The following is a 26,032-nucleotide window of genomic DNA, read 5'->3' as shown; positions in this document are numbered from 1 at the left end:
CAATGACTTTGGGGGTATTACTTTACCATCCTATTACAATCAATCAAAATATTCTTCCACATATGCCTTCTTTCCTTTTACCCAATTCAGTCAATTTTATATGATGACAGTGTTCTGCAAAGAAGCGTATTCTGTCAGGGTTCAGCAAAATAACTGTCCCTCCATGTTACTAGAGACACACTCCACAAACCTGCATGTTAAAAAAGAGAGCTGTTGCTTAGCATCGCTTTAAAATTTACACTCCAGACATTAATATATAAAACAGGAGAATTGCTTATGTGATTTATAAACTCTCCAAAAGAAATAACACACTCCACAACAAATGCTAGTATTCTGTAGATAGTTAATCCCCTTTCACTCTCCCTTCCTCTTTCACTTTCTACCCAAGCTTCAATTTGAGAAAAGAAACTGCCATTTTGATCAAATACAAACTGGGAGGCTCTTTTCAAAAAGAATTGCCTGTTGCTTTTCAAGAAACCCCAATGCATTTTCAATAATGCCCTACAGAGAAATTGTAGGCCAAAATCCAGTCCGAAACATACATATACCCACCCTGCCCGTGACTGCTCTCGAAGCAGCTCATGCACAGCTGCGGGCAGAATTTGGCCTGAACTGTGAATTCAGCAAAGGAAGCCAAGATCAATTCAACGCAGCCCACACAGATCTTTGGACAGCAAAAACGTTTACTTAGAGAACACTATCCCCCACTCTAAAGGTTATTCCAGCTTCTTTAGGGAAGAATGGAGGAGAAAGAGATGAGATGATGAGATTGTAAGGTCTCTTTTGAGCTTCCATCAAAACCAAACAGATGTGACCATTAGGTAGAAGCAAGTCACTCCTTTAGGTGCAGATTCATTTCTTGCCAGAATTGAATTTCTAAGTAGATGTTAGGTGTGAGTGCAAATCACCACAGAAAATTTAAACGTAGGCACTTTCAATGTATGGCAACAGAAAAACCACTGAAGCAGCTGTAGGCACAGGGGTTTCCCTCTTGCCTGCATGAGCACTGAAGTACATGCCAACTGCCTAAAACACTCCTGCGATAATATCAGAAAAACAAAAATTCATTGTTTTACATGAACTAAGACATTCAGAAGGACTTTGGAACCCTTAAAAATATTCCTCATAATTCTCAATAGCAAATATTTTAAATACAAAATCCAGTTCTGAAAAGCTACTATCTTTGGGGAAAGAGATGGAAATCAAAGTGTAGCTCAAGTATCAGTCCCTTCAACATTAAAAAATTAAGAGCAGAATGGTCTTACTGTGGCTAGCTGGAGGTTTAAGGGTGACAGGTTGAGCTCTTCTAGTTGTAATTTATATCTCAGCAACAGAACCAATGTTTTATTCCCAACCATTAAAAGAGGGTAACACATCTGCTAAAACTCTAGCACAATGGCTGGCTTTGCACTGCAACAGGAAATGTAACCCAATATTCTCAGAACTTCTACAAACCCTAGGCATTTCTTAATGTAAAAGGATTTGAAAATTTAGTTCACTGAAACATCTGTTAAGCTCTTGCTACTCCAACACATGATATTCTTTCTGCTCTGTTACCTGCCAACAAAAATATTTGGTTCTATGTAAGACTATCACAAGTGTGCGATAATAGCATTCTGCTTCTAATTTTATATGCCATTGTACACTCACAAAATCATCTGGGGATGACACTAGATAACATTCAGCTTAAGCTTGAAATTTACAAAAAATGTATTTAATTTTAATCTGTGTAACTAGTAAAAAATGAAATGGGTTCTGAATGACTAGCATTAATATACAACAAAAAAAAAGTTAAAACTCACTTTCAGCCTACTTTCTAGAAGAGAAAAGAGAAAGGGGGATAAGGGGAAAGAGAGATGGGGAGGGTGGGGGTAGGAAAAAACACTAGAAAACAAAACCCTGAAGTCTTAGATCAAACCAACTAAGCATCTGCATGGCCTATGCATATCTTCCTTTCAGAGTTTCTCTTCTGATCTGTTATTTACAGTGGCCACTTGTTTCAATTTACATTTAATTATATTGTAAGATTTTTCAAATTTAATGTGTAATTATATAGAGGTAAGTAAAAGAGGACATTAGTAGAGCTGCAGTTACTATTGCTTTCTACAAAAAGTACTTGTTCTCTAGTTCTGTCTAACAAATCTGTGTGTATTTTAGATCTTGAAAGAGGTGGGGGGAAAAAAGGAATACTCTTTCAGTTTCCAGTGCTCTACTTAATACAAATACTTCCTGTACACCTATAACCATCAATAATATTAATATTGTATTATGTTTCAAAAGCTGTCCAGACAGCTCTCTGTGATTCAACAGAAAAGTTCATTATAGCCAGCACAAACATGCTATCATTTTTGTGCTGTAAGCACTCATAAACAGGTTTAGAAATGTTGCACTTCTTTCAGTGAGGTAGGAGCCACTTACAGAAACAACTAAAATTATATATCTAAAAGCCTCACACTTGAAAGACAGACCAATCATATCTAAGCATGTTTGTTCATTTTAGGAAATAGAGGTTATAAAGAAGGGTGATCTGCAGCACTATTCCTTAAGCAGAAGCTTTAAGTTGCATGACTTTGTGAAGCGTCCTAATTACAGAAACTGAGTCACTGTAGTCACAGCAAATAACAGCAAACAGAAAAATAAGAAGTGTGATATTAGAACACTGCTTCTCAGTGCCTCAGGGAATCAGCTAAAACTGAACAGCTACCGGCAGTGTTTCCTAAGCTAAGTTCTGTCATGCTGAGTATCCCAAGAGCCACGTGCCAGAGGCTGCATGACCTCTCCCAAAAATAGAGATTCACAGCATGCAATAACATGCGTTTCTGAAGAAAATATTACATCCTCATTAACCAATGTGGAGCTGTTCAAAATTCAAGAACAGAACAACTATAAAATAAAAAGTTTTCAGATACACACTCTATATTTGTTCATTCTTGGAAATAAAATAATTACTGAACTGCTGTGACAGATAACTTTATAAGGGCCATAAAGAATGATGACAACTAAGTCAGAAGCATGAAGACTAATGCTCTCAGTAGTAACTTGGAGCCAGAACAGAACACAAGAATTCCGTTTTTCTGAATAAACTAGTAGGGAAACAAACATATTTTCTAATTTACTCCTGCATGTAGCTTCAAAATTTCCAAAATGGCTGTAACTATGAGTGTTATTCTGACCTATTCACCGCTCTCAAGAAATGTTTTTAGTCCATCTTGGTGAAATACAAATTAAAGATTTTTTTTTTTTAATGAATAGCTTTTACTACAACAAAATGAAAAGCCCCAGTTAGAATCAGGTGTAGCTGCAGTCGATACATGCATGTGTGTTTGTATAGACATTTGCATGTATGTACATGTGCGAACATATCTGTACAAAGCCCAGAAACCCTTACAGTTCAAAATGTAGCAAAGAGCTCAGACTGGCTGCAGAGGAGTTAGGCTCTCCCCGTGCCACAGTCCTGGTACAGCCATACCTGCATGGCACCTTGCCTGAACTGATAAACCTTACCTCTTTCCTCAGAGACTTGACATGGATCTCTCCATGGTACGGACCCAGCTCAGTTGCAACCACTTTAAATGTTGTACAATGCAGCATGATGCAGCAATGCAGACATCCTTGCAAACCACAGGAACAGGCAAGTTCATAACCTTGGGACTGCAGCTTTAAGCTCTAAGGTAAGCACCCAGTATTCTGACCAAAAAAACTCATCTAAGCTCTGGGGTGAGTTGCCACAGGAATACTGAGAGGAAGTCCACAGAAAGATCCACAGCAAAATTTACTCCAGGTCAGTGATGAGGTTCAAGGGAACATAAAAATTAATATCACAATGAGTTACGAGACTGACTCTTACCCCCATCCATATCCACCATCATAACACTCAAATAACCTCAGTGAATTACATACAAACACAGAAGGACTTACTGAAGCATTTAGGCTCGGACTAGGGTGCACTGTTGTTCAGTGTTGGTATCTTTTGTACTGTATTTTGTATTCTATTTTACATACCACCCATAAAAAGATACTATCAAAAAATCTATCAGTCGTTTTAAAGACTTCAAAATGAACTTGAGTTTCACTTTTTTCCTTAGAGGATGAGTTTATCTGAGCAACAAACACAAAAGGCTCCTCTGTGAAAATACGTCAGAGCAAATAAAACTAACAATTCATAAAAGTTCCACAGACTGGATCCTTTTCACTGGACGTTGATAACATTCATTTATCCATTCTCAGGAGAACTTCAAGAATTTGTTGTATAAACTATCCCCAACACAGCAGGGACATGGTTTTAAAAGTTCTGGTCAAGAAACATGCTGTTGAAAGACATTATTACTTGTCCCAAGCTGCCAGAAGGCTCACTCACCAATCTCATGGACATAAATAGGTTTTGCATATGTACAGGCTGCAAACTGCAGGCAGAGGTTAGAGGTGTGAGGACTATTCTGACTGCTTCATTGTCAGCATACCACGCTAGAAAGGCTGTTTATATTTTTGTTCCGTGGACATTACTGAAAATTCTGTATTGTTCAAGAAGCTGTTCATTTTTGGACACGTAAAAAAAGTTTTAAACACTCTAAGATGTGTTTTCCACTTACATTAACCCAGTAAAAATTAAGATGAATTTCATTGTCTCACTCTGAACTGGATTTCAATGTACAAGCAATCCTTTTTTTTTTTTTTTTTGTAGCTATATATACAAGTTCCACCAGTGATTTGCTCAGCTTCTATAGGTTATGCTGTAGATTAAGCTACAATTGCTTCCCCGCTCTTTTTCAAATAAAAGCCATTAATTTGGTCTCTATCACCAGCTCAGGAGACAGTAATTTACGTTACACAACAACTACTCATGTCAGTCATGAAGTCCTTTGTAAAAGGGGCCTCATTTGGGCCTGAACAAATTGCCGTGTTCTGCAGGGGTGTTATTTTTTCCATTTCCCTGACTCCTAGCTCCAAATATTCGAGGGAGACTTCCTCCCCTTGTTCTTGTTTTACTAATATCATTCTTTGCCAGAAAAAGAAAACGGGTGAGAAACAGTCAATAAGGTTAAAAGGAACCCAGTTCTCAATGAAGCGAAAGTCATCTTCTGCTCAGAAAATGACTTCAGACTCCTTAAAAGTAATCTGTGTCAGAGGTTCAAGAGATAAGAGTAACTGCCTCCAAACACTAGAGATGCTGAAATTTCTTATATAATGAAGCTTATTAATGTTGTCTATGAAAGAACAGCATAGCCTTTCATTGCATCTTCATCCCAATCCAAAGTCCAATGTGAAGACAAGGGAAAACTCCCACTGTCTTCAGTGCTTTATAAGAATCAAGAAAATCACTGTTGTTTTTATTTTTAAATATGAATGAAAGTGCTTTTACCACTGAAAGCACTTTCCCTCAGCCATTAATAATGCCTGTAGTATCTTTTCTAACTGGGCCATCTGTCTACATAAAAAATGCAGTCAAGCATATTCCACTTAAAAACCAAAGAATTTTTTTTAAGTTTTACATGTACTTAGCACAGAAATAATTCTAAACTATCCCACACCTAAAATATACAACTACCTTAATCACAGCAAGTGAAAGCCACATACTCAAACATGGCAGTCATGCAATCCATCTAACGTGGTGACTTTACTGCAGATTGACAATCTAAAATGGTTGAAGTATCTTTTTCTAGAGCACTCACTATCTTGACATTATGTTTGTCATTAGAATCAGGGTTGTAGTTATGAAAGGCAAAAGGTCAAAGCAAATACATACATCTGGATTTTTTACTCCCCTGATTTGAAAACTGAAGATGTGTAAAATACTGTAAGTCATTCACTTACCATGGATTTGGTGAAAGGTCGAGCCAAGGTAAACAGCAAGGTATACACCCACCAACTACGATGAATGGAGGAGTACATCATATTTCCAGGATGGACTGAATTACACGTCACCCCATGGGGAGAAAGGCGTCGGTTCAGCTCATTGGAGAACAGTATATTGCAAAGCTTGGAACGATTGTAGGCCAACATAGCCCAATACTCCTTCTTAGATGGAGAAAGCAGGCTGAAATCGAGTTTTCCAGAGGAGTCTTTAATTTCTGTAAATCTAAAAAACAGGACATATTCCTTAGATACCCCACAGTTAATTTCACTCTCATTAAGAACAACATAAAATGTAGACAGACAGCTGAGTAGAACTTGGCTAGAATCAAAATAAAACAACAGCTTATTTAGCAGTTGCAAGTATCTACTGGAAATTGTTTGAAGCCCAAGGAATAGTCACATACAATATAGCAGTAAAATTATTGAATAATTATCATACATAAATAATAAGTAAAAACAAGTCAAAAAAATGTTTTAATGATTTAAAGGCATTGTATATAACTTATGAATTACATTATTTTAAATCCTGAAAAATATTTTGCCATAGGTACACAAAAGCACAAATAACTTGCAGAAAATAATGCAGGATAAAATAGCACTGTCTTAGAAACAGAGAAAAACAGCATCCTTTTATTTCCCCTTCTTCCCTTCCCCTGATTATTTCATCCAGTGTTCATATACTGCACACTTTCATTTAAGTGTTCAAGTAACTATGGATGAGTCTCACTGCCTCTTAGACTCTTTTTTAGATTAAAAATTGATGAATATAAAGGGGTTATAACCTTGGTAACTTGCCATCAATAGTCTTATATGTTTAAAAGATAAACGTAAACAAAGCCAAAATGAGTTCTGGCAGAGTATAATGTTTTTAAGTATACCCATGGCATGGCTGAACACAAATCAAAGTAACTAGTTGATGTTTTTTAATTGGGTCTGACAGAGTCATTAAACACCAGCTGTTTGTTTCTTTCCTTTTTTTTTTTTTTTAATAACAAAGTAGTGAATGTTCTAAAGACATTTAGATGAAGAAAAGGAATTTTTCATATAGTACTTTTTCCAATTCATACAATTTTGATTTATCAATTTACTGGTATATTTTAATATTAGAAAAAAAAATACTACATTTAGTTACAGACCTTTGTTCCACTCAGAAGAGCTACTAAAAATAAAATGGATTTAGCAAGCTCTTTTTAATACTGAGTTTTCAGAATCAGCTAGGGAGAACAGGGATAAACATAATTAGAGTACACACTAGAAAAATGTTTTAAAATATCTTTACTAATTTTGCATCTCATGGCCAAAAATGAAGAGATCAGCTGGAATTTCTATATCCATTTTGTGAGCAGAATTATAATGCACTTAGAGAAAAGCAACTACAGTATTTGAACTGAAGAGGAATCCAGGATGTCCTGTATCTTGAAGAATTGGTCCTTCAATTTCAACAACAAAATTTCTCATTCATAATTTTCAGTTAAATAACATACATTTCTGAAATTAACAGGACTATTCTGGGAGGAATTTCCTATATTCATTCCTCAAGTAACCACTTAGGATACCAGAAATAATCTATAAATAAGATACTTTGTGTATCCTGTACAATGGAAACACACTGGCATAATTTCAGTCCCATCCTGCAAGGGTACTTATGTGAGTCAATCTTACTTATGTCGGCAATCTGATTGAATTCAGTAGGATAAGGGCTGTACAATCAAATTAACTACACAGAAATAAAAACAGAAGGAAAGTCAACCTACTTATTATTCAGATTTTAATATGATGTTCTTAAAGTACCCAAAAGCCTAATTTAAATAGATTTCATTTGTGCTGAATCCAGGTAAGTAACTAAAAAAGAACGAAGAACCAGAGAGGCAAATAAATATTTTGCCTTGGAGCAGTCTAGTATAATATTTTCTGCAAACATGGGACTTTATTTTTCGCCTAACAGGGGGTCTTGACTCCAGCAAAAAGATCCAGCCAAGGTTTATGGAAGTAATTAGATACCAACACTTCTGTTTTACAACATAGTTTAAGGCTCAGAGTTCTCAAGTAGGTCAGAAAGTACTACTACCCAATAATACCTAATGTCTAAACTAACTGCTTACACCAGCTTTTGTCCATTAAACAGACTGGTGGCAAAACCAAAGTAATTTAAAATGGCCAGTTTAAATGTTAAGATATGACATGAATTGCACCCCTCAAAAAGGGGGAAATCAAGTAGTTGTGTTTATTATTTTCTCAAACATAGACTGTTACTTATTTTTTGATGGACTTCTATAAACCTTTGCTGATTTTACTGAGTTAGCAATGAGAACTTTAAAAAATGTTTTTGAAAACAGATACAGATGTCCAGAGTTGTGAGCTCTGGTTATACGTAATGCTTAATACAGTGAAAAACAAAGATGCCATTTAAAGTACTATCAGACACAAACTTACAAAGGGGAACAAGCAGCTGACAATTCAACATAATCTCCCATTAAATAACAGCTCATTTATACGTATCCCATTGTGCCATCCACATCTGGCAAGTGATTGCAGTTGGCAGATTTATTTCTAGAGCTATCTTGCCTGCCCTGCAGTAGCCTTCCTCACTCTTAACAGGACTCTGCTACTTGCTTTCACAGACCTGGTGTGATTTCCAAAGATAAGGATGTCCAGATTTTGTTACCACCTAATTACTAGACATTTCATGTCTTTTAACACCAGGGAGGATTATTACTGGCATTTTCTATTGCTTCCTTTCATTTCAGCCATCATAAATTTAAAATGGTAAAAGTAAATCTATCTGCAGTGTGTCATTTATACCATAAGCCCCTGTGTTTGGAAGTGATAAAGGTTTCAGTCTGACCCTTGGCTGGTCTCTCTCTACCAGGTCCCTGGGGTTACATTTTATGGAAACGTGATTAAAAAAATAAGCTTCATTCTGGGTCACTAAAACATTTCAGAAATATGAAGGCAGGAAAAAAAAAAGAAAAAAAACAACACACACATTCTTCCTTTGGGTTTGCTAGAGCTGTTACACACAACCAGAATTGAAACAGAAATCAACGGTAACTAAATCAGAAAACGGTAAGAACGGTAACTAAAACAACTTCTGAACTAAATCAGAAGCCAGTAAGTGGCTTGTGCCCACTAAAAATCAGAATTGGGGTATTAATTTTGCACTACAAGGAACTTTCTAATTTAAATCAAATCATTCTTTTCAGTTATTAACACAAACACCTCAAGCACATCTGAAATAAGGCAAATCTCACAATGTCTGTTTTGCCAACTGTACTTCTCACGGCAGTAGAATGATGAGCATCTAATATTTTAATTAAAATTTTCATCAAAAGAGGTATGGGCAGATTTTTAATATGTATTAACTATACTAGTTCCCATTTATATTGTACAGCTAATGTTTGCATTGAATTCCCTAATTTCTCATTATAAAACAATTGGATTTCATCTAGCAGTTTTTAATTGCATTGTTTCTCCTGCTAAAATAACTGCACATTCTTCTTGGTAAGATGTTGAAGTTGTTGAATGACAAATCAATATAGGTCATGCCATTCAGATTTAATCAATTATTATTCCATCTCCTAGCAAAATCAATAAGTGTTCTGAAATGTGGTGAAAATCTGCATTCATACAAAGAATGATCAAAAAATACCTCCACATTATTACAAAACTAGAACACGCTTTATATACAGCAATAGAACCAAATGCAGTAACATCCAGACATTGGCAATCCTTGTATTTTTAAAAAGATTATTCAAACACATGCTTTAGAGCAGGGCCTTTCATTTTTAAAAACTTTTGCAGTTCCACCATAGCCATTCTCTGTTTTAAGGATTGCAGATTTCAATGAAATCGAAAGCGCACTGTAACATTAACCAACCTGTGTGATTCTGAGGACACCACCACGACCCTTGCAGGAGACGAGCTGCGTAAAGCATCTTCCAGAAGCTGGACGAGATAGAAATGCCCCAAGTGATTCACCTGGAAGGTGGACTCCAGGCCATCCTCTGTCAAGCACCATGGGGCACCGAAAGTGGCAGCATTGCAGATCAGGATGTGAAGAGGCCTTGAATAATCAGAAGAATTAAAGAACAAAATTGAGTCAAGAAGTTTCAGCGAAATACATCTAAATGCATTCCTGTGTGAACCAGGTCAACGTGCGCGTTGAGCGTAGGCGTCAAGGCCTAGGCCGCGGGGCTGGGCTCCGTGAGGAGAGGTGGGGGCTGCCCCGTGCCGGCTGCACAACGAACCCACCACAGTGTATGGCTGAGACACTCGGTGACGCTGCCGGCACCTCTGGGAAAGTGTATATAAGGAAGAGCAAGGTGCTGCACTGCTGTGCAAAAGACTGAGGGAAAAAGTGAAAAACAGCCCCGTGAGCACCAAGGTGAGAGAAGGATGTCTTAATCTCAATAGCAAGACCAGGGACAAACACCTTTCCTGTTCTTTCCTTTTTCAAATACTTGTGAAACACAGCAAAGGCTCTGATTCACGGACCTCAGATATATCTGCATTTGCGAGACTGTTTCATGACTGAGAAAACCTGGGCAATAGTACTGTATTCTTGTCCTTGAGTAAGAATCCAATGCAACAGACCTAAGCAAAGGTAACAGAGCTGTAGACCTCAGACTTCAGTCTGCATCTGGCATCCCTGCTCCAGAATAATTAAATAGGAAAGGTTACAGAAAGTAATGCCTGGCAAACAAATGCCTTTCACCCCTGCACTGTGTACTAGTAGCTGTGACATCCTAACACCAAAATATTTAAATCATTGCATTTGTTTGAGCAGCCTGTTCTCACTTCATCTTTACTGTAATTGACCAAATCCTGTGACAAATACAAAATCAACCACCCAACATAAACTCTAATTTTAAAGATAATAACTGAAGCACAACTAGGAAAAAAAGCTGTTTGCCCTCCATTCTTTTCAACTTATTTCCTCACAGCCCTACACACAAAAGAAGATGGAGACCCAGCATCAGATCATTTTCCTACATGGCTCAAATCTCCACTATGAGCATCTGCAAAAGGAATTCTGGAAAAGAACATGAAAAATGTCCCAGGTTGTCAAACAAACACTGGATTAGGTTCCCTCATGTATGTTTGAAAACCTTGGGTTTTGATAGCCCAGTTTTCAAGAACATTTCTTGTGGAATTAAATGTACCTTAGCTAAACACTGAAGTCTGTGCATGATCAGGGACATAAAGAGTAGGCTACATGTCTTTATTAAAATAAATTTCAACTTTGAGCCTGTTGGGAAGTTACCACTATAATCTGGTTTTATAAGAAATTAAGAAGCTAGTATCTGTACTTGTGCCAATTTGGAAAACAAAAATAACAAAAAGCTTCAGAAGCAGTATGAAACATCTGTGCACTTTGGGAAGCTCATTTTCGGAAGTGCTGAATTTCTGATTTTCCTTTTGGGCAGTAACACACGTAACATCTTCATATACATGCTGCATCTGCAAGAGTAACTGAAGATAAAAGGGGACTGTCCTTTTAAAGGCAAGGTTCTCTTTTTCTGCTCAAACCAATTTGCACAAAGGCAGAGGGGTTTTTTTGTTTTGTTTTTTTTTTGTGTGCCTTTACAGCTTCACCCAACACTGCATGGAACAGACTATTTGCTAGGATATTCACAACCATATTTTTAAAAAGATATCCAATCTTTTGAGGTATATTTTATCAAAATATTTTAAATCCAAGTTCGTTTTGCCTGTTAGAGATGCATCTGCCAAGAGGAAAACAAAACCTTATGAAGATTGAGTGCATGTGGGGAAACTTTGGATGATTCATCATCTCTTCTAAAAGTTTATGTAAAGCTCTGGCAAGAATTAATTTACAGATTTGTAAATCTGCTGGGAAAAGGAACAAGTTTCTTCAACATAGATGCTTTTTTGGTATAAGAGCCTTCTGTTTCAGAACTGGGGCACGTGAGTACTGCAGTAATACAGAAAATACCATCATCATTCCCTGCAAAAGCAAATATGGTACTGTTTTATAAAAAGATTGTAACTCTATTTGATACTTGTCATATGTAGTATGAAGTAACATACCAGAGTAAGATGGAAAGGACCCACAAATGAATCAGCATTATATTCCACCTATCCAAATTCTAATATCCTTCATTAATACTAATTACACAATAACTACCAGAGGCAAAATATGCACTCTATACCTAAATCTGTCAGCTTAATTAATTAAAAAGAGAATTCTAGAATTATAAAACTATAAAATGTAGTCTCTTAAAATGTAAGTACATTTAATTGGGTTTTATAAAAGAAATAAAATTATGCTTGTCTTTTTCATGATATTTTTTATTTTTTTGAATACTATTTTGTTCTTCTTTTAATACAGATAATTAAAATTAAAGAGACAGTAAAGTTAAAAGTATTTACAATATTCTATAAAAAATCTGTGAAGAAACAAAAATGAATACAGAAACATTTTAAACTAATATCCTACTAAAAAAGTAATATCAGATTACCTTTTAGAATTGCTACATTTTTAATTAGTGTTAGTGCTTTGAAATGTTTTAAAAGTGGTTTCTCTAGAAAACGTCACAGAAAAGAAACCTAAAGGGTCATATCAACAGCTACTGCTGTTGTGCTTCATTTCAGCTCCAAAAGAGGCACCTCTCGGATCTGGATCCATGACCACTAAGCTATTGGTGTCTCTGGTATGACTGCTAACAAAGGTCCAATTACTGAAAATTGTCATCTAAGTTTTTGTGACCTGGACATTTACACACCAGGAAATGAATGAAATTACATACCCATTTCACATTACCTATGTAACAGCCATCATATGGTTATGAATTTCAGCCACAGATGACAGATTCTAATCTCAGTGGTGCAGAGCTCTGTATCACTGAACATATCATTATGCAGGAACAAAATTTTTAAGATACTTGACAATTCACACCACACATCTGGCACTACAGCTTTGCTTTATGACAGGAGTATTTTTAAGTGATAGCAGAACTATGACCTTGATTTCACAAGTTCATTAAAAACACTGCTGTGATCTACATTAGGCTTCCCCCTGAGCCCAAGGAAAAAAAAAAAAAATCTCCCCTTGGTTTCAAGTCGTTTCTAATTCTACATCAAAGGCACAACTAAGACCAACAAAAAATGTCACCAGCAAAAGAAAATTTTCTTTAGTATTTACTCCTGGTATTGGCATTACCAAGCTGCTCCTTTTAACCATGACACCTATTTGATATTTCTGGAAACACCATGTAGTTAAAACCTTGAATGTTTTGAAAATTTACCCTTATGTCTCCTTAAAATGCCTTCAGTCACTGACTTACATCACACCCAGCGAGCTAATGTGCTCTACCATTACAATTTAAGTATGTTCTGGGAGTTGAACATAAGCTGCTCCACCATAGCATGTAGTCACTGTTTCTTATCATTCACAGCATGACTGAGACTCAAGAATATACTGCTTAAACTGCAAGCTACCCAGCAATTGTAGAAAACTCTCATCATGCTGGTAAATGTAGCTACAATTTAGTGAAAGTTAAAAAGCATGTAGAATTAACAAGGACATTCTTAACTGTGAATATCTCAGCTGAAAACCACTGAATATCTTGTGCACTTCACAACCCTGTGATACATCACTAAGCCTTGTATCAGGCAAGTCATTCAGATCTTATATGCTGTGCTAAATTCACCATTAGAATCAAAGCAATACAACTGCTCTGCATTATTTTAAAATGCAATAAGTGAATACATTAGAGATACAGAAATTAAGTTGCTGCTATAAATCAGTTAGTTACAAAATTTAATAATCAATTTGTTAGCACCTGATGTAAAACTATGATCTGTCAGCAGACTCCCAGGCTGACTGTGTGCAGCAGTAGATATTTCCAAGGGAATTAATTACTGATGATTTGCAAAGGTAAGAATAATATTTTTCAACAAATGTAGCCTGTGCACTAGGAGGTTAAACAAACACCACCAAAATGTCAACAGAGTTCTTGGCTTTGGTGTTCTCCCGTTTCAAATGCAATGAAATAGTTAACTAGAAATTATGCAAAGGGAATACTTTCAAATCTTCCCATGAAGCAGAATGTCACACCATCTGGGGCACTTCTCAAGTGATTTGAAAAGTTCACACTGTTTGGAATTACACAAAAATTCAACAGAAAAGGCCTTACCATATCCCCCAAATCCCATAAGCAACTGTAGACCTATGTCACGGCCAGTAAAGAAGGCAGAGAGATGTGCCTTCTCTTCCATAAAGAAGCAAAGTCACAGCCTACCGAATTCTTCCATCCCCTAACTCTGAACACCCAGGCTGTTTTCTCTCAAAGCTAGAAAATGGTACTACTTCTGTGAGGAAATATCTACATTCACAAAGATGGTAACCAAGGCTAGTCTTACGGCTCCCCAGAAAAGAAAAAAAGAAAAGTTAAACAACCATCTCCAGAAATTCCTCTCAATCATGTAAGGAACAATGATGGGAAACTGAGCAACGAAGAAATCACTTAGAGTCAGACAGAAGCAGATCTCAGTACCACGTGTAATCTAGCACTGACCCCAAAACATTTACTACTACAGTGAAAACACACACACACAAAAAAAAGCACTTCTTATCTCTATGAATTGTGAAAATGAATACTTAATGCCTAACTTCCCTTTTTCTAAGAGTGTTGACTGAAAAGCCAGCAAAAATAGCCTCTATTGCCACCTGTCAGCTAACAGAATTGTGGATCCTTGTTAGACAGGCTTCATTTTAAGGCAAGGTACTAACACGGGACTTAGAGCCCCGATGGATGACCTCCAGCTATAAGCAAGGAAAATTCTCTCAAATTCATCCTACTAGATTTCTTTGCAGGATTTGACACTGTTGATCAGCAAATACTTCTGCCCCACTTCCAAGAGATTAATGGGAATGGACTGAAACTGTTCTGCTTCTCCCTTCATACCAAATACATGGGAATTATTATGAGCAGCTGCTCCTATATCTTCATAAAATACATGCAGCCATATAGGTCAACCATCTCAATCATTATTCATTACCTCTATAAAACCTTGAGTGTACAATTTTATAAAGTTTGTGGAAGGAACAAAGGTCTCAATAGATTTAGATTTAAACAGAAACATCCATTAGTCCTATTTTTCCCTTTATTAGTTTTTCTTACTCCTGCAGGAAAAAAAACAACTTAAAAAAAAAAGACCACACATCTTCTTACACCCCCAGAAATTAATAAGTAATCATCCTTTGAATTAAAAAATCTGTCATTTTAGCTCTAGGGTGATCAAAAAGTTTGAGAAACCCCTACTTTTCCATTCAATGGAGGTACAGAAGCAATTTCCACTATTGTGATTATTTTAAAGTTGAACTCCTAAAGAGAAATTCAGATCTGATACTAAAAAATGAAACAATTAAACATTTAATGTTAACACTTAAAACATTTGTAATGTTGCTATCAATCTGATCTCAGTAAAACCTATGCCGCCCAAAGTATCTTCTCGTAAAAATGATCCAAATTGGGATTTTAACCTTTTACTCCTGTATGAGTTTCACAAGGACTACAGACAAAATAAGAAAAGCAGGGATTAGCTTTAATTTGTTGGCATGATCTGTCTCCCACACCTGGCTGTTTTATATACTACAATTGGTATGCGATACTAGAAATCTGAGGAATTTGGAACTTTTTAATCTACATTTTGTTATTTGATATCATTACATCAGTAAACCACCTTTGATAACAAATTGTTTAGTTAAAGTGAAGGTCAGATTAGTATTCTTACTTACTTTTAACTGATAACTGCAAGGCAGATGCCTTCCCAGGGATTAGCTCAGTTCCGTATGTATGCCATTCCTACTCTATCATTTTCCTGAAGGTCTGAAGAAGCAAATCTCTGAGCAAGGTTCAATGAACTCAATCCGTGAGTTTAGCACCTTCTCTTCCTGTTCAAATATACCTCATCTCTTATCAAGGAGGAAGAATTATATTTCACAGACTTGGGGAAGGGGGGTGTGGGGAGAGGTTCTTCCATTAGGTTCATACCAGCGACACTTTTGCCTTTTGGGGATCCATTATCCACAGCTGTGAATTTCCTTCTGCACAGCTCTAATCTAACCCAAATTACCTCTGACAGCAAACACTATACTCAGGGTATCGATATTAACAAGTATCAGTGCTGCTCTTCCCTAAACCCAGTGCCTCCTCAGGACCGCACTTCAAAACAAAATCCATCCAAGAAACCACATCTTCTTCTGTCAAAGTGCTGCATCTTTGCATGTTCTGTATCTCGGAGGACACAAAATTCCACATGATATGGATTTTGAAATTCCCAGGGACAAGTCGGGGTAGAAAAGGGATAGGACAGGGCTCTGCAACTTAATTTCTGTACCTGTTCAACATTTCAGCATTTCCATTCTGTATCCTCTTCTTCCTTTTCTCAAGCTCCGACACAGTAAGGGGAGCACCTCATTCCATTATTTGCCACACCTTGCAAAGATTTACTGATTTACGTTTTTTTTTTTTCTCAATTTCTCTGATACTTGGAAGACAGTAGCAATGAAAATATCTGGAATCTGGTAATCTGGTAAAAGTCCATTTAAAATGGACACGTACAATCTTTTTCAAAATTTCAACAGCAAAGCATAATTTACAAATATGCACAGTTACTAATAAGCATAAGCCAGCTGTAAAGGAACATTCATTTTGCAGTAATCATGGAATGATTTGTTGGTTTTGCATGTGCTTCCAAAGATACAAATTTCTTTTGCACACACTAAGTACTTGTGAATAAAAAGGAAGCTACAACTCACAAGAAAGGTCAATTTCTACTTTTATTACATATTTGTGGTATTTCCCATTGAAAACAGCTAACCCCTTGGAACACATTCTAGAGACCACAGTTGATCATTCAAACAATAAAACACTTCATGCATTTTGAACATTTCGCTTTCCACTGACAACTCCTTCCTCTGTTTTGCCTAGAGATATATGGAGCTGTAATCAAGTTCAGAAAGCCCCCAGCAGCTGTGTGCTGCCATTCAGACCTGAAAGATTCCATGTTGTGATAAAAATTAATGTCCTTTGACATCCTCTGGGATTTTTGATGCCTTGGGAACAGCTAATGAAGAAATACAACCTTTGCAGACTATAACACAAATTTTTGGATTCTAAGATTAAGACGCATGTGGCATATGCGTAGCCTGTCTAATGTCAGCAGTAAAGCATCCATACCCAAGTGCCAGAAGATTCTGCCTTCATATGTTTTAATTACCTCCCATAGAAAAGCTTTAACTAAATTGACTAAATACATTTTAATATATATGCAATTAAATAGCTACTCTTCTTTATATTTCAGAATTTTTAGAAAACAGCATTGATTAAACACATAGATCTCCTTAAAATCCATTAAGCTATAATGCTGCAAAATCCTTGTTTTATTTGCAATAGAATAGATTTTAATCAGGCATATTAAGTCACATATATTTTACTTCCTTGGATACTGAAAACACCCTTCACAGCTGGTGCATCTTACGGGTTTTGTTTGTGGTTTTTTTTTTTTAAAGACAGCACCTCTGAAGACTTTTAGAAGTGGAATCCAAAACATTTTTGAGCCACCTTGAACTCGTCTTAGACTGTGACATGAACACACAGCTCAGAATGGGAACCAAAACCACCATTATACTGAGCAGAAAGCAACCCGGGATTCCCAGTCTTAACATATGCCTGGCTACAATAAGTCAGAAAAGAAATTTTAAGGACAAAGCAAACACTAAATTTTCTCAAGAACACATGGTTCAAACCTGTTACAAGGTGCCTCCTTTCCTTTTGGATCCTCACAGGCCATTTTTCAAAGTCTTAAAGAATTAAGCCAAGCTCAACTTTTTACAGAATGCTGCTGCCATTGGTACCAGTGCCATCCCCATTGTGTAATTACATGATCTGATCCAAACCACCTCCTAGCTTTCAGGAGCACTCTTTACCACCAGACTGTAGACTCTGCTGGCGGTGGGCAAAGAGATAACTTTTCATCCCTTCTGCTGAAATCACCTTTTTTTTTTTTTTTTACCCCCAGAAAATAATTCAGTATCTACTGGGTATACAGATATGCAAGAAGGAATGACTAACAGTTTGGTCTGGGCAGTTGCCTGTGAGCAGAGATTTGGTTCCTGTCTCCTGTTTAAATAAATAATCCTGGACTCTGAAAATTCACTCCCTTGTTCCTCCACTGTAACTTGAGAGTTTGAGCATACCTGAAGACTCCTCCATTTGTTAATCTTCACACCCACAGTTTACCAGAATAAATAACGAATGGGAGACAGACTTGGTCTTCTTTCTTAGTTCAAGATTATTTCATAATTATAGTCCAGTTCCATGCCACGGTGGCACTCACAGCAATTATGCAAGGGTCTCTGTCTGCTCTGACTCTACAGATAAACAGTAGCCAAACCATCCTCCCTGATGCCAACTGGAGGGTGGCACTCCCATCAGTATTACAGACTATGCTGAAATTTTGGGGCTGAGATTTTATCAAATATTTTCCTGCCACCACATTAAAGAGGAGTCAAAAAATAGTTTAAAAGCAGTTGGTCACATTAATCACTCTCCATTTTGTTTCCAAAGCTAAAGAGCTAGATGTCTTCTGAGCCAACCAAAACAGCCAATGCAAGCATTCAGGTACCGAGTGAAACAGAAACAGTCCCCTGTCTTTAGATGCCAAATGCAAGAGAAAGAGAGTCTGTAACTTAAGGAAGAAACTTGGATAATGCTCCAAAGACAAGTGGCAATTTCACAAATTTTAGACAGACCAGTTGTAGTCATAAAACTGTGCAAAAAACACCTAACATTCTTCTTGTTAATGTGCAAAAGCATTGAATATTTTTGCAGATGTAATTATAGGTGATCTTATAGAGAACTGTCAATTCTATTTTTATTTTAATACAGATTTTTACTTTAACAAAATGTTCTGAGGAAGGCGATATTTCTTGCATTCAGAGATGAAATTTAAGGTGATCTGGTGAAAACGTCATGATCTCTTGCCTCCAGTAAAAGGCGGGAGGGGCTAAATTTGAGAGATTTTTAATTAAAAAAAAATACTGGAAACAGTCTCTGGATCCACATGACTTGACACATGCTACCACAATGGGGTAATTGTGTATGAGAACATAAAAACAGAAGGAAAGAATAACAAAAAAGGAAAGAAAGAAAAAAGGTATTTATGCAGAAAGCCAATCCCTAGACTTTAATAAGGCACAGTACCACCACATGGGGGGGGAGGGTGGGGGAAGAAAAAACAAGTTTCACCCTAATATTATTATGAATGTTTCAAATGCAGTCAAACTTTGATCTTATTTAAATTTAAGATACATTCTGTCTGCAACAGTAACTTCTGAACTATGCATGTTTCCATACTTAATTCAACGTGAATATTTTTGAGTATCTCAAAATGTAAAACATCATCCAGAAGCTTGTGTCTGAGTAGCACTGTCAGAATGACAGCTGTATATTTGGGGAAGTTCGAAAGACAAATTTAATAGCTTAACCGTTTCTAGCTTTAATTCACAAAATATATTTCTATAGATTTCAAAGATTTGTGAAGGTTAGAAAATATATTCACACTTTGAACAACATTGTGTAGTGGCAACGATCGTCTCTAACATCAGTTAACATCAGAAGTATCTAACAAAGACACTTCTACTACAGAACTGTTAATGACATTATGGCATAATGATATCACTAATAATTCATTTAAATCATATATTCAGTTTTTCAGGATCCTTTGTTATCTATGCAAGAACTTGCTGAACAGATCCCATATGGAATATGTACAAATAAAATTTATCGCACGTCTGTGATTTAATTGTGATTAAATTAGAATTAAAATATAGTAATAGCAAGCATGCAATATGTCAGTTACAATATAGGAAAATCCAGAAAAAGAGTATTCTAGAGTGCATTTTTAGCAGGCTCTGAAATCTTCATTGCACCCACAAGGTTTCACAACACTTCTGCTTGCAGCATGAAAAATGAATGTACTCATGGAGTTTGAGGCCTCAGTAAAGGAGGCCAGCTGAAAATCTGGCCCTCACCATTTTGGGTCTGGTTAGGGAAATAAGAGACTAAGGTTCCAAACAGAGACTCATAATTCATAACTGCTGTCTATTCTGTATTTCTACACACAGCATAAGTGAATAAACTGTTAGCATATGCCAATTCTTACCAAAAAAAAAAAAAAAGGAAATAACTGCAGTAAAAATCTACATACAGAAGTCCTGCATAATTGTGAATTGCTGCTACCAATTCAGAAAATTCTCAGTAGCAGCTTTTGGCAAACACTATTTTATATCTTTAGAGTAATTCAAGTTTTTTGAGGATAATTTCTCTCTTTTTTTTTTTTTCTCCCTCAAACACGCAGAACATTAAATTGGTTTGGCTGAAGATTACTTTAATTCAAACCAAGTGGCACTATGCACCACTCAAAACTAAAGAGGCACATAAAATTTCATGTGTAAGTTTACTGCTCAGTTCTACCTACTAACTGTTCTGCTCATGTCAGTGTTCTTATGCTGAGGATCAGGCAAGCACCATGCTTCATGATTGTAAATATTGGCAACAGGTCAATACCTATTTTGGAAATTTTGGAACTGAAACGTTAACCCTCCTTCCCAATTAAAGCATGGACGTTTTAGTCAAATACATGATGACTGGGAAACAGATACCACAGCATCACATCCACAAATCCACGCTCCTGTACCAATACCAAACGCTACGGACTGTGAACTACCGAAGATGCTGGCTAGATTTAAATGTTACATTGTATAAAAGCACAGGAGGGGAGTAATTTTGTCTACAAAGTGGGATTAATACCAACCATAATTCCTCACATTGTGCCCACTCAATGAAGAGGAGATTCAGCTCGGTGTTTTTTAGTTCCAAAAGCCTAATATGAAAGATTGGATTGTCTGCCTCATCCAACTGCACAAAAAGCAGCTAATGCCAAATCCATCTTAGCCCAGAACGTTATTATAAACAGATCATTTGATTTTCCGTAACAGAGACATTCAATCAACTGCCTGAGCTGGAAAATAGCAGAAGGGAAAGACTAGATAGAGATAAAAGAAATAACTTGAACAAAGTTAGCCATTAGGTGCCTTTTTCCTGCTCTCACCCGAACCCTAGCACCACATTCACAAGGAAGGTGAAAGTCATCCACTGCTGGCAGAAATTCCCACTGGGGAATGTTTCTCCAGACAACAAGCCAGGGATACTAGAAGAGTGCCAGAAATCACAGTAAAAATCACAGAAATTATAGCATTGCATTTCAAAACTGCAAGAGAGCCTAAAATTAGTCGCTATTACCCTACCCTAATGAATTGGCTTTCAATATAGAATTTGTTCTGTGAACTCTTTGGCCCTATCTTTTATCAGGTAAGACTAGCATTTCATGTATTAGTCATATCATGTTCAGGTTGTGCTCCAGTCCCATAATGAACTAAGAGGTAGATCAGCAATACTGTTTTATTCTGCCAGAAGACTTTGGGAGATTCAACTGCAATTTCTATACTTACCCTATTCTGCCCACAGCATCTTTTTAACTGAGAGAGAAAGAAAAACTGGAGAGCATCATTCTGCTGGTAAGGTAAACTTATATTCTGCTGTGATCATGAAACTGTAGGATCTAGGATAATCTATAAAAGCCTTCTATCCCCAAGCTTCATTTGAGCCTACATAGATAAAAAAAAGTCTCAAAAAGAAACAGCTGTATCAACTCGAGAGTGTAGATAATGGAAATAAAAGAACGACTTTTTTCTGTGAGGATAAAGGATTTTCTAGAGTATATTTGTAGGAATATAGCATAATTTACCAGTGTTTATATACTCTGAGCCCAATTTATATCCATGGACAAGGCTGCAACACCTAACAAATCCAAAAACAAATAAAAGGTTCCTATCAAATATCTACAAGGCATAAAAACTTGAAGATGAATCATCTGATTTTTACCTTTAAATAAGAATGCCTTCTTAGCTCTTAAGTTCTACTCCAATTTGTATTAAATGTTTGTTTCCAGAGCAACTCTTTCCTCCTGTTTATTATTTATGTTTTGCTTAGAGCTCCCTCTGTTGCATCATTTGTTTTCTCTATGAAACCAGCCCCTGTTAAAATCTTGCTGAACAAAGGCTGAAAATTCTTCATTCTTCAGATAGTTTCCAGAATCTCTCAGATTCTCAAACACTTTCAAGAAGGCTTTTTTTTTTTCCTGATTTACTCTCTTAGCAATGTTTTCCTCTTCCCCTATGAAACTCTTCCCCACCTACAACAGGTTTTCATATTTTAAGTGGATGAAATTTAGGAATACTTCTGAAGTAATTCCATTTCAGCTTTCTCATTCAGGAGAAGATCAGTGAAACATAGTCCTTTAAGACTGTCTTCCAATAATTATCAGCCAGGGAAGAACCTGCTCCCAAGCTGTGATACAACTATGAGAATATCCATTTATGTGCTGACAAGATGTAGTATCCAGGCCACAAAGTGTTTCAGAAGAGCAGAATCTCAAAAGACAAGCAAATCTACTCTCTATTTTATAAAGTTTCATCTATTAGGTCAGGTGCCACCAAGACCAACAGTTTCTGTAGAATACCAAAGTGTCTCAGAAAGCAATGGTAGAATAGAGAAATTAAGCAGACAAGAAAACTGGCTGCTCCCAGAGGTTTAAGACGTTCACCACTGAATAGTAAAGGCCTCTTCACAGTGTTTGGAGAAATAAAAATGCACATGTTTATTGAAAAGCATGTGCGTGTATGTTCATCTACAATTTCTCCTTCACACTTAACAAATTACTGCAGTTTTGCCCAAGAAACCAAGATCTATAAAACTCAGAACTCAAGTGATAGCTTTGTTCACAAAAAAAAAAAAGTTATTTGCTTTTTTCCTACTGCTTTATTGTTAAAGAATTTGTAAGAGATGTTGTAAGAAAACTTTATACTCATTGCTATCTCCTGTGTTCGTTAATAAGACTTACAGCTACTATGTATGAACTGTAAACATATGACAGTGTGTCCTCTCGTACAGGTACATGAAAGCAGAGGCACCAAAGCCTTATGAAAGTTAAGCTACCAGTTTATGGACTTGCCAAAGCACAAAGAACAAGACTCAGCCTGTCACTGAAGCCTGTAAGATTTCTTTCAATTGTTCAAAAAGCTACTAATGCAAAGGAATCACTGATCTGACAAAAGCCTCTGGACACGACTGCAAAACAAACAAACAAAGAGACAAAAGTAGTTAGTGCACATTAGGGCTGGAAAACACATAGGGCTGGCATTGCAGTAATAAGATGCTATTGCTATATAATTGCTTTTCTGACCATATCCAGACATAGTTAAATCACAAAAAATCAGAGCCAGAAAAACCTAGTATGTCTTCCAGTCCATTCTCCTGCCAGTGCAGATGATTGTAAGGTAACTCTTCTGTATCTGCATCAGATAAAAGACCTACAGCCACAGGCAGTGTGTGGGGTCTGGTTTCCATCCAGACTCAGAGTTTAAACAAAATATAGCTGGAAATTCATTTTTGTCAAAACCCCACAAGTTTCACAGACCCTAGATGCAGACCTTAGATTTTCCTATAATGCTTAGAGTAGTTCTGCCAGACACACACACGTCTAAGCACAGATGCAAGACAGAAATATCTAAAGGCCAGACAGAGGCTGTCTTCTATTACTAAAATTTTTCAAAATAAAATGAGAGCGAAACATCGGTAAAATCTGTCCATCACTGGCAATACAGCTAAACAGTGGTAAAACAATATATGCTAACAGAAGTAAAACAGAAGTTCACTTCTAAGGATTTATAACATGCATACCAAATGGACTACATAGGTTGACCATATGATATGATTGGCAACACACAAATCAAGAGCTATATTTGAAAAAAGGGTAGTTTTAACTTTTCACTGTAACATATCCTGTTTTAAAATAAATCTAGCGTATTAAAAGCATGAAGGAATTAAATTAAATTTCTTTCTAATCTTTCTGTTCTAAATTAGAACAATTACTGTTCTTACATTATGAAACTGAGTTAGTATCAAAGCATAATACTGCAAGGATTTGTCTTTCAAGAAAATTTGAATATATGAAGATGCTTTATGGTAAGAAAACTTTGTTACAAAGGATTTTGGCAATAAAGAATCTTGTGTTAGAACTCAGTTTTGACAATTCTTTGAATCTGAAAGACAGGTAAGTACTAAAATGTCATCTGTCTATCCAAGTGAGATTTCGCTTTGGCAGTATTTAAAGAGTGAAAAAAAAAATCATTTACATATATATATATATATTTATTTATTTTTTTTCCCCAAAGACAATATATTTTCAAAGCTTTCCAAGAGGCCATATGCTCTTCAGAGGTACAGTAATGTGTATGTGTTACAAAAATATTTGCAGGAAAAAAGCTACATTTAAATAGTCACAACAATCATTTGGACAAACTGGATAAAGGCATTATGTGTGGCATTTATTGTCAAGAGCTGATACTTAGAAATTTCAAATCATTTCTTCAATTTAAAGATGGTTGTTCTGTCAAGCTAAATTAAACCAACCATTTGGAAGTTAACTTGATTATCTCAATATAAATTGGCCTATTGCTAAGTTTTGGCTGAAAGGGCTATGTTTTTTTTAAATACTTTAAAAAAAAAAAAAGACACAGAGATAAAAGGCTAGACAAGAAAGCAAGACAAGTCTCTGAACTCTTGCAAACCATAGAAGTGACTGTTTTTTATACAGTTCATCTTTGGCCCTTCTCAATAACCATAGGGGTATCAGTGCTCCCCTTTAAGCTTAAGCTGGGGCTACACATTGAATAGTCAGAGAACTGTAACTATTATAATTTTTTTAAGATGAAAACAAATAGTCTCATTCATCTACTGTAGTTTCTGATCAGACCAGCTATGGTGACTGCTGCCAATTTTTCTCAGCTCATAAATACATTGAAATAACAAGAAATTATTAAATAATCTTTTGAGTACTTACACATTCTTGGATTTGAATGCTTCAGCAAACTGCTGCACACTGTGAAGAGAAGCAAGGTCTAAGGTCATTGCTTCTACCTTGGCTTTATGCTGGAAGAAGAGAAAATAAAATAAATAAATAAAAGATAAATAACAGCTTGTTTAGTTCACAGTATCATATTATAGTACCTGTGTTATGAAACATGTCTGATTCTCTTGTTCAACCCCAAAGTATATACAAATCATCAAAAAGAATGGATGTCTACAATATTCAGTGCCAAAAATAGAATTTTATTGTTGTGGTTCTGCTAAAAATATACACCATATAGGGCATAGCTTTAAATAATACAATAAATTGACACAAGGTACTTTTGAGGTTAATATGGTATCATTTTCGTTCCATTTAGCTAGTGAAACTTCTATATATGTCACTAAATAAAAGGTACAGTAAGCATTATTCTTAATGCAAGCATTTTTAAAATATTATGCCAACAGAAAAATATTCAGTAAATACTCTGTAAAAAACAGCTAAATTCAAACTTGCATATATTAACCCAAAACAATCTGTTGTTCACAGCACGTAATAAAAAAGACACCATAAAATAAGTGTAGAAATCAACCTATAAGCCTACATAGTTTTTCATACAGTAAGAGTTTACCAGAGTAGAAGATATTTTAAAGATACTGTTTATGATCTTAAAGCCAATTTTTCATCTAGAAGAGGATGCGCAATGCCACAAAATGACAGGTTAACCTCAAGGTGCTCACCTCAGGCACCAGCCAAACACCACTTCGTCATATTTTCTGCTTCAAGATCCCTGCCCACATACCTTTTGAAATGCTTACACTCCAAAGCTCAGAACAAAATGAACCAAAAGTCTATTTCCATTGCAACCACCAATCAGCCAGGATCAAATAGACCTCAGCTTTTCCAAGCCATAATTTTGAAATTGCTTTCGCTTGATTTGGTTATGTGAATGCACCATGTCTCTGCACTGCAATGCCCAGCAGTCTTTAGTTCTTCCACAAACACTACTTTAAGACATCCTCTGCAAAATGCCAAGCAGCATGACATACATGTTGCATAGATCCCCTAAGGAATGATGTACATATGCATTTGTGCTAGCCCTCACTTTTAGGATCAGTCCTGCTCAGCACCTCACAAACTCTGGTACCTAAAGGAAGCTGGCAAGAGCCCTGTAACTCCC

General features: G+C 36.3%; 1 protein-coding gene across 13 annotated transcripts in view; it reads right to left on the bottom strand.

The window, feature by feature from the left end:
* WWOX (WW domain containing oxidoreductase) overlaps positions 1–26,032 on the bottom strand; it is a 508,525-nt gene that overhangs the window by 375,594 nt on the left and 106,899 nt on the right. For all 13 annotated transcript variants that reach the window (XR_014588992.1, XR_014588993.1, XM_083851624.1 and 10 more), the window contains exons 6-8: positions 24,847–24,935; positions 9,731–9,916; positions 5,812–6,076 (exon numbers count right to left, since the gene is read on the bottom strand). Coding sequence is in view for 11 of the 13 variants with exons in the window: in XM_083851624.1 (XP_083707750.1) it covers positions 5,812–6,076; positions 9,731–9,916; positions 24,847–24,935 (540 nt within the window). In the remaining 2 variants the exon portion in view is untranslated. The remainder of the gene's footprint in view (positions 1–5,811; positions 6,077–9,730; positions 9,917–24,846; positions 24,936–26,032) is intronic.

Source organism: Anser anser (assembly GCF_964211835.1).
Source record: "Anser anser genome assembly, chromosome: 11".
Lineage (NCBI taxonomy): Eukaryota > Metazoa > Chordata > Aves > Anseriformes > Anatidae > Anser > Anser anser.
Note: the sequence above shows the minus strand (reverse complement) of the source record. Positions and strands in the feature narration are given on the sequence as shown.